Source organism: Pygocentrus nattereri, chromosome 9 (genome assembly GCF_015220715.1).
Source record: "Pygocentrus nattereri isolate fPygNat1 chromosome 9, fPygNat1.pri, whole genome shotgun sequence".
In the NCBI taxonomy this organism is placed as follows: Eukaryota; Metazoa; Chordata; class Actinopteri; order Characiformes; family Serrasalmidae; genus Pygocentrus; species Pygocentrus nattereri.
In genome coordinates this window covers 35060475-35069510 of record NC_051219.1, presented here as the reverse complement: position 1 = coordinate 35069510, position 9036 = coordinate 35060475, and the positions used below count along the sequence as shown (strand labels likewise).

General features: G+C 39.4%; 1 protein-coding gene across 1 annotated transcript; it reads left to right on the top strand.

The window, feature by feature from the left end:
• The first annotated feature begins 303 nt into the window (after positions 1-303).
• On the top strand, positions 304-7443 carry LOC108434140 (tripartite motif-containing protein 16-like protein). Its single transcript, XM_017709079.2, has 8 exons — positions 304-769; positions 2838-2933; positions 3024-3257; positions 4284-4440; positions 4590-4649; positions 4739-4786; positions 5994-6038; positions 6609-7443. The coding sequence occupies exons 1-8, from the start codon at positions 380-382 to the stop codon at positions 7145-7147; spliced, it is 1569 nt and encodes a 522-aa protein (XP_017564568.1). The 5' UTR covers positions 304-379; the 3' UTR covers positions 7148-7443.
• The last annotated feature ends 1593 nt before the right edge of the window (positions 7444-9036 follow it).

Genomic DNA, 9036 nt, shown 5'->3' with positions numbered 1-9036 from the left:
ACACCACATTCCTTACTATGAAATTATTGATAGTTAATTATCACTGAAAAGAGACAGCAGTGTTTTTTAAGGAGGAAATTCCCTGACAAACCTGAAAAATACCTACTTATGTAATGTGAAATATCATGCGTGTTCTGAATGCCACAATAATTAAGACGTTTCCATCTGACCTGTTCAAGTTGCTATGCATGACATCGGTCCAGAAAGCAGGTAGAGTTAGTTCTACCACATGCTTTCTCACTGAAAAGCAGACAGAGGCGTTCTCAGCTCGCTCATGGCTGCAATGGATTTTGATACACTGAAAGACGGAATTAAATGTGGGATTTGTAACGATTTCTTCAAAGAGCCAACAACCATACCGTGTGGACACAACTTCTGTATGAAATGTATTTCAAACCAATGGGATAATGAGCTCTATCAGTTTTATAACTGCCCCAAATGCTCCAAAACTTTTATGACGAGACCAGAGTTAGTGATGAATGAGACTCTTTGTGTCATTGGGAACAAGCTTCAAAGACTGAAATTACAAGACGGCGCCCAGTACGGTGTGGTTGCAGAACTTAAAAAGAAGAATCAAAAGCCACAACCGATGACACGAGACAAAATGAAGGCGAAAGAAAAACTGAAGAAGATGATGTGTGCCCAACATGACAGATTACTGAACTTTTACTGCCGGGATGACAAGCAATGCATCTGTGAACAGTGTACCCTTTCTGAACACATGGGACACAACACGGTAACAGCTGTAGAAGAGAGAAAAGAGAGAGAGGTAAGTCACTTATTACTGCTAAACAGTGATTTGTTAAAACTAAACGGACATTTTCATGATTAAAGTGTGGTTTTCAAGCTGCTTCCTCACCGCTGCCACATACTTCTCAAACACGTACTAATAAAACAGCTGAGGGACAGTACATACAATCAATACATACTAAAAAAAAGTTTCTTCAAGGGTTCTTTAGTAAAAACAATGGTTGTGTTAAGGACTATGAATTCTATAGAGAACCATTTGATGGTTAAATTGTGCTTTGAATTGTTCCAATTGTTCTTCAGATCGACGGAGTGTGTTCTCTATGGCTTTGTATAGTCATTTTTGAAAATAGCTCTACATAGCACCAAATTGGGTTCTGATATTGTTACAAGCTTGACACCATAACATTAGAAACATGCTTTTTGGTGCTATATAGAACCATTTTCAAAAAAAGGTTCTATATAGAACATACTACACATTCACCATTTATCTGAAGAACCATTTCACCATGAAAAGATTAATTTAAGTATGAAATAGCTCTCTATACAACCCATGGTTCTAAACAGAACCACTGTTTTTACTAAAGAACCCTTGAAGAACCGTCTTTTTTACGTGCGTTAAGTTTTCGTGTAAGATGACAAAGAAAGGCTGCGTCTTCAGGTGAGCAAATGAGCTAACAGAGCTAACCAGTGTCCAGCTGGATGCTTAAGAAGAGTCGTTGTCGTTTTAAGTATTTTCTCCTCAATGGACAATGTGTTAACGTGATAGCTACTTTTCTGAAAAGTATATCATTAGGTTCGCTGTTTCTAGCCCAGCTCATTTTAGCTTGGGCCGTTAGCTAGCCTAGTTCGCTAACTAGCTAATGAGTCAGCTGCATCGCGCTCACGTTACGAGGTTTAAGTTGGTTTCTCATTCGCCTGCTTCCTGTTCTAATTCTAATAATTCCCGTTCCACCTTAAATGATCCAGTAGTTTCTGAAACAACAGTGGACACACAGCGCAGTATAAACTAACTATGTTCTTACTCATAAATACGAGCGAAACCGTCGCGTCTCACTAAATTGTCAGTCTGCGTGTTTGTCTTTCCGTGGTGAAACGTTACGGATACCCGGATGGTGATTCGAGTATTCGAATACCGGTACCTTGAACCTTTAATCAAGTGTTCCAGCACCGTGTGCTGCCCCAGCTAAAGCCGCGGTCACGCCGAATGAGAATAAAAACTGCCTATACAAAATGTAAACTCAAGACATCTTACTGAAAGATGATTCCTTTAGGATCAAATATGAGCTAAAAAGAAAACGAGTGTAACAGCTGGGAGGAAGGAGGCTGTGGTTGGTTAGTGTAGTGGGTAACACATCTGCCTTCTACGCTGTAGACTTGGGTTCCATCCCCAACTGGGTAAGCACCCTACATTAAACCAATAAGAGTCCTTGGGCAAGACCCCTAACACCACCGTCGCCTACCTGTGTAAAATGATCAAACTGTAAGTCGCTGCCAAATTCCATAAATGTAAAGGAGGTGGGTGGATGTGCTGAGGTAAGCAACCTTTATTAATGGCAAATCCAGGGTCATGGTCACAACGGTCCAGGTTCAGATATCCAACACGGAGGGTCAGACAGTTCAGATAAAGACCAGTCAAGAGACTGGTGGGACAGGTGGCAACACAGGTGGAAACAATCAGGGGTAGAGTCACTAAACAAGGGGGCTGGACTACAAAACCAAAACAAAGAATGTGGGCTAAACCAAAACACAGGACTAGGAGGGGCCAATCGTGACAATGAGATTAGTTGTAATTGAATGTACAAAATAATGTGATTAATCACAATTATTTTTTTTGTTTCACAGCCCCACTGCTACTTCTTATAATACTACTAATAATAATCTCACACACATAAAGTAAAAAAAACAATGTTTTCTTAAAAAAAGGGAAAGTTAGATTTGTGTATAGGGGTAATACATTTTACTCATGTCAATTACACTTTTAGAAAACAAATATTTGATATACTATTAAGTGTGGAAGCCAAATTAGGTTAATAAATCCTCATTTCATTTAGTTCTGCCTGTTTAGTTCTGTTTCAATCTTTGTTCAGCAAAAGGTTGAAGAATGTCTTCAGAAGGCACGATGTGAAATACACGAGAGAGAGTTAATCTTGCAAAAGATATCGAAAACATCCGATCAAATAAAGGTAAGTGGCATATCAGTTTAGCCATACTGTGTTGTGTAGAGCTCCGGAAAAAAGTGTCCTACAATAAACTAACTGAAATCATCTGGGCAGGACTCCTCCAATTGTGCAGTGGACGCCAGCAGAAGTGTGTTCTCTGAGCTCACAGTGACCCTGGAGAAAATGAAGGAAGAGCTGAACAAGATCATCCAAGAGCAAGAGACGGCTTTGCTTAGCCAGGCTCAGCTGGAGGAAAAACAGCAGAAACTGGTCATATGGTCACTGCAAGCAATGGAGACTGAACTGGAGGCACTCTCACACGTAAAGGATGACATCCCCTTCATCATGGTAACATTGAGGAGCTAAACTCAGCACACTCTCTTAATGCTTTAGCAGCAGTGAGATGTGTTCATAGTTCACATATACATCGGTATTTAAGACTCATCATTGGCTGACAGTGAGTCATGGGCTTCAATCAAGTTTGACGGCTTTTTGTAGTTCTTCAAGTGTTCTTCAGTAAAGGCAAAGGTTATATAGTACTGAGCAAAAGTCAGAGACCACCATTTATTTATCTAATTTTGTGCAAGTTATTTTTAGGAGACATCTCTCTAGAGTTCTATACATAATATATAGAATTATATTGTGTAATTCACTTGCGTAAGGGAAAAAAGTGAAAGAAATGTAAGCAGGAAAAAAACAGGATTTTTCTTTTTTTTTTTTTTTTAAATGCACCTTTATGTTTCTGTTCATCCTTCACTGTGAGAAGAACTCGCTGCTATGGGTCTGAAAGGATGTGTAGCTGTCAAGAAGCCCTTACTAAGAAAGGGCAAGCTGAAGGTGTTTCCCAAAAATGGACTGACCACCCCAGTCCAGACCTCAACGTCACTGAATGTGTTTGGGATTTCCTCATTCGTGAGAAGCAGAAAATACAACCAACTTCCAAGACTTCCAATGAGCTTTGGAGGTGTGGAAAAACATGAAAGCAAGTCTCACTAAAGGCACACTAAATGCTAAATAAATAACCTATTGTATTATTATCATGTTTAGGTGTTGAGTCTTGTGTTTAGGTGTTGCGTCATGAAGTAAATGAATGCTGGCCTCTGACTTGCACAGTACTGTATGTAGAACCGTGAACACTCAAAAAAACCATTTGAATGCATGTTTCTTTTTTCATTCTCTATGGTAGGAACCCTGTTGAATAAGGTTCTTTGGTTCTATATAGCACCAAAAAAGGTTGCACTATTGATGCCTTGTTCTATAACCTTTTCTAATGCTTATTTAGAATGACTTCACATTTAGACCTTGACTTCTTCCTACCCAGGTGTGCCTCAGGCACTAAACCTTTTTTCTTCCTCCATTCTTTCTGTTTCACAGAAATCACAGCTAGTTGTCAGTCAACAGGAAGCAGATCCAGTTACTATTCACGTTAACGAAAACCTTTCCTTTGAGTTTGTGACTGTGGCTTTAAATAAAGTGAAAGACATGCTGGAGGACGGCTGCAAAGTTGCAATAGAAAACATCCAGCAAAGAGGTAACTTTCCATTTTTGAGGAACTAGATTTCTTGTGTTAGGTTACAGGATGTAAGCTGACAAACCACCAAAGCGTGAAAACAAAAAGTGTGCAAACTTACCAGGTTAACCTTCTGTTTTCTAACAAATTAAATGTATTTCATTTTCCAGTCAGAAACGTGACACTTGTGAAAACATCTGTGCAGAATCAGAAGCATCCTGACCGACAAGGTAGACCTTTACTTAAACGATAATAAAGCAACTTGTGGAAAAGCTTTTAAGTTCAATATCAATCATTTCCGTTTTTCTGTCTTTTGCAGTGTGGAGAAAATTCTCAAATGTTTCAGGCCCCAGACCACAAATTGAGGGTGAGTTTAAACATTCCAAATGATTAAGGTTGACAACAAATAAACCCAGGTTTCACTTGTTTGTCAAAAACAAAAAAAAAAAGAGAGTCACAATGCATACTAATATATTATAATTAATGCATAGACAGCCTGGTGACAAAGGCAAAACCTAAATAAATGAGAGGAGAAACATAAGTGTAGTCTAAGGGGGCCATGCATGATGGATGGGACATCCATGTAACAGTTCAGTTAAGCGCAAATTACAAGCCTCATTACTCAAATCCGATCTCTCCGACACGATGATTCACACTCGTTTAGGTAAGTGATTCAAATCGGTCATTAATGTGAACGAACAAGCGTCCTGAAATAACCTGCATGTGCACATCCTACTCAGTAACGTTACATGAATGAATCACGTGTGTCAGGTGCATCAGCAAACAGACTAACGAGCAGAATGAGCTTCGCTCAGCTGTCAGCTTCATTATTACAATGAGACGAAGGTGAAAAAGGTGAGATGCGCTGCTTTTCCACCGTTTACAGGCTTTAACCTCAGTTCAGCGCTGTTGCCATGGTAATACTGAATGATGGCACACGCACAGGGGAAGCTAATAATTTCTAATCTGAGTGTTCACATTATGGTTGCATGGCTATGAATCGAATATGTATCCAATTTAAGACCACATATAAAGTCAGATTTGATATTATCAGATTTGCGTCTCCATACAGCCCTGAAAACATCAGATCTGAGTCACATCACACCTGATAATGTGAACATAGCCTTTGAGTTTAATGTGGTGTGATGAAACATTTCTATCCTGATGGGACTCTTCCAGGATGATATTTCCCCCATTCATGGGGCCAAAGTGGCTCATTCAATGGTTTGATTAGGGTAAAAATGCTGAAAATCATATACCACAGCCTTCGTTCTCGTCTCAGTGGAAGATTTTGGAAAACGCTCTTCATCCCCATCTAGAAAACAAATTAAGGGAACATTTTTCTGGATGAATGGTGTTCTGTCCCTCCAGTATGATTTCAGATCCTTGTAGAATTTACTCCAAGGTACACTGTAGCTGTTCTTGTGAACATAAACACCTTAATAAGGCTAACTAGTTACCATGTAGGTGAGACGTTAGGTTATTAGTAGGAATAACAGTCTTTTTAAAAGTGTTCTTTAAATGAAAAAATGATATTAGTATTAGTATTAATAACTGTTGTTCTCCTTGTCTAGTGCGACAGCCAAACATACCGATGAGAAGACAAGATTTCATGAGATGTAAGTTTGGAGAAATGGAGAATTTTTAACAGTGGTGTTGTGGCTTTAACAGTGATCCAGTTGCTCCCAGTTATACCATGGTTAGCAATCTAGTTCAGCATTTTTATGTAATGTGGTTGAACCACTATTACTACTACTACTATTAATATTAGTAGTATAATAACTTTGTAGGTAGTTTGACCAGAGGAGGATAAGTCCCCCCTTGTGAGCCTTGGTTCCTCCCAAGGTTTCTTCCTCTGCTCTGAGGGAGGTTTCCTTGCCACTGTCGCCACTGGCTTGCTCACCTGGGGGGTTTTTATATTCATGTTAAAACTTTGTCTTTTCTGGAACTCTGTGAAGCTGCTTTGTGACAGCATCAGTTGTAAAAAGCACTATACAAATAAATTTGATTTGACTTGAATTCAGCCAAGTAACTTCTGAAACAATGTTTGCTTCCATCATTGACTTCTTTCTTTGGGGTTAGCAGGCTTAGATAATGATGGAGATAAAAGACAAAAGAACAGCAAGAAGTGTGGATGCTTGAAGAAAATAATTCATATTATCTCCATTTTTCTGATCTTATCTCTCTAGATGCCTGCTCACTGACACTGGATGTTGAAACTGCGCATCAGTCTCTGACCATCTCTGATGACAACACAAGAGTATATGTCAAACGTCAAAGACAGAAATCTTCTCCAAAGAGATTTGACTGCTGGGAACAAGTGCTAGGCAAAGAGGCCCTCAGAGGAGGGCGCTTTTACTGGGAGGTTGAGTGGTCAGGAAAGGGTGTGTTCATTGGGATGGCACTGGAAGGCATTGCTAGGAAAGGTGAGGGAGCGGAATGTGGGATAGGACGCAACATCAACTCCTGGTGTTTGCAGTGCTCTAATGTCAGCTACTCTGCCTGGCACAACGATGTCACAACCGCTGTTGCAGTTAATGTCTTTTCACCTAGAATAGGAATCTACTTAGACCACAACGCAGGTAGTCTTACATTCTACAGCATCTCGGATAAAATGACCCTCCTACACAGGTTTAACTTAGAGAAGTTTTCCGGGCCTTTGTATCCAGCTTTCGGCCTTGGGCTCGGCCTTGGGCTGCAGTCATGGATAAAAATCTACAAATTATGAAAACATATCGAGAAATATGGCAAAGACAGTGGATAAAACGAAAGACGTATTACAGTGTAGGAGGTGATGACTAAGGATGACTAGGAAAACAAAACAACTTTGTCAACTGTTTTTCCACACTTTTATGTTTTATGGTTATTTACAGGTTATTTCCTGGTCTAGTGCTATCTTTCCTTGTAACCAGCAGCAGGGTGATAATACACAGCAGGAACAGTGTTATTACACAAAAGACTGAGAACCGCAAATTAAAATTTATTAAAAGCAATATCCATCCATCCATCCATTTTCTAAGCCACTTCTCCGTCACGTCGCGCGGGGGGGGTGCTAGAGCCTATCCCAGCAGTCTTCGGGCGGAAGGCAGGATACACCCTGGACAGGTCGCCAGTCCATCGCAGGGCAGACAGACAGACACAGACAGTCACTCACACACTCACTGTGGGAGGAAACCGGAGAACCCGGAGGAAACCCACACATACATGGGGAGAACATGCAAACTCCACACAGAGAGGACCCTGATCACCCAGCCAGGGAATCGAACCCAGGCCCTCCTTGCTGTGTATTATATTATAAGGAAGTATTATATATATGTTCACAGATCAATAAACTATCCAAAGAATATTAATCACACTGTGCCATCCTGACTTTCCAGAAGTTCTTTAATAAAAAAAGAGAAGGCATGAACCACTTAGATTAACTTTTACTCACATTCTTAGCCTTATCTTATGTTTTCTTACTTATTCATTTCCCACATGGGAGCCAAAGAACAGCATGGATCATCAGCAGAAAGAATCATCCGATGCAAAGTAAAATTAGAATGATAACATTCAAAAAGTGGTCATTTGTTTGGCGCAAAATGAGCAATTCTGTTCCATTTCTGTAAATCACTAAATTTTATAATTGTGCAGGTAAATATTATGCAAGATTTTAAAATGTACTTCTTAGGCCAAACCTTATTACAAGAGACCTCTGTAAAACAGAGAACTCCAAAATGATGTCCCTCGGGGCAGAATTTTCTTTTTCTTAAAGAAAACTTCCCTAATGTTTTTATTAGAGCAGTTCTTACTCCTGAAGATATTAATATAAAGCAAAGGTTTAAATTGGAAACACTAAAACTGCATGAGATTTCATCAGCATTAATAATGAGGTACAGCATTAATTACAGCACTATATTCTTTATCATTTATAGGAAAAGACGACTTGTTTATGAAATCTCCATTAGAAAGTAACTGACCAGATTCATCCAAAAGATCAGCTACATAATAATAATCCTCATCTTTCCAACTTTGGAGAAATATATCCTCCTTTTTAATTGTAATAATACCACTGTTCCATAGACTTGATTTATGTGGAGGAAAATGAAAGACGTGATGTAACTTCCAGGCCAATAAGTCTTGCTACTTCAAGAGGTGAAGAGAAGGCCTAATGTGTTAGATTGTGATGTGTCAAAGGAAACAATCACGTTTTAAATTGCAGTGACTCATTTCTTAACATGTCACTCTAAGCTTTGTGGAAGTCTTAAGATACATAACTATGAATATGATTGTTATAAATGGAAAAAAGCTGCAGCAGCTATATACCAGCGCTCTGTACTGAAAGATCCATTGTGAAACTGCTACAAGTTAAACTGTAAGCTAATATCTGTGTAACAAGCTTCAAATAAAATATGCAATGTCGTTTAGAAGCTTCAGAAGTGTGTTTTTCAAATTTCCATCCCATCTGAAACGGTGCAGCAGTTACACCGTGCTGCCAACTAATTTTCTGTTCCACTATAAACAGCGCAGCAGTTAAGATTCTGCTGCCCAAATGCGGCAGAATGTACCTGCTGGACCTTTTGAGGTGGAGCGGAAAATTTGGTTAGCTTCTTAATTTCAGCCTCGTCAGGAAGCGTT

Coding starts and splice junctions, on each gene's coding strand:
- LOC108434140 (XM_017709079.2), top strand. CDS start 380: ATGAAATGTATTTCAAACCAATGGGATAATGAGCTCTATCAGTTTTAT. Junction 3,258..4,283: donor ATGACATCCCCTTCATCATG/GTAACATTGAGG, acceptor TCTGTTTCACAG/AAATCACAGCTAGTTGTCAG. Junction 6,039..6,608: donor AAGACAAGATTTCATGAGAT/GTAAGTTTGGAG, acceptor TTATCTCTCTAG/ATGCCTGCTCACTGACACTG.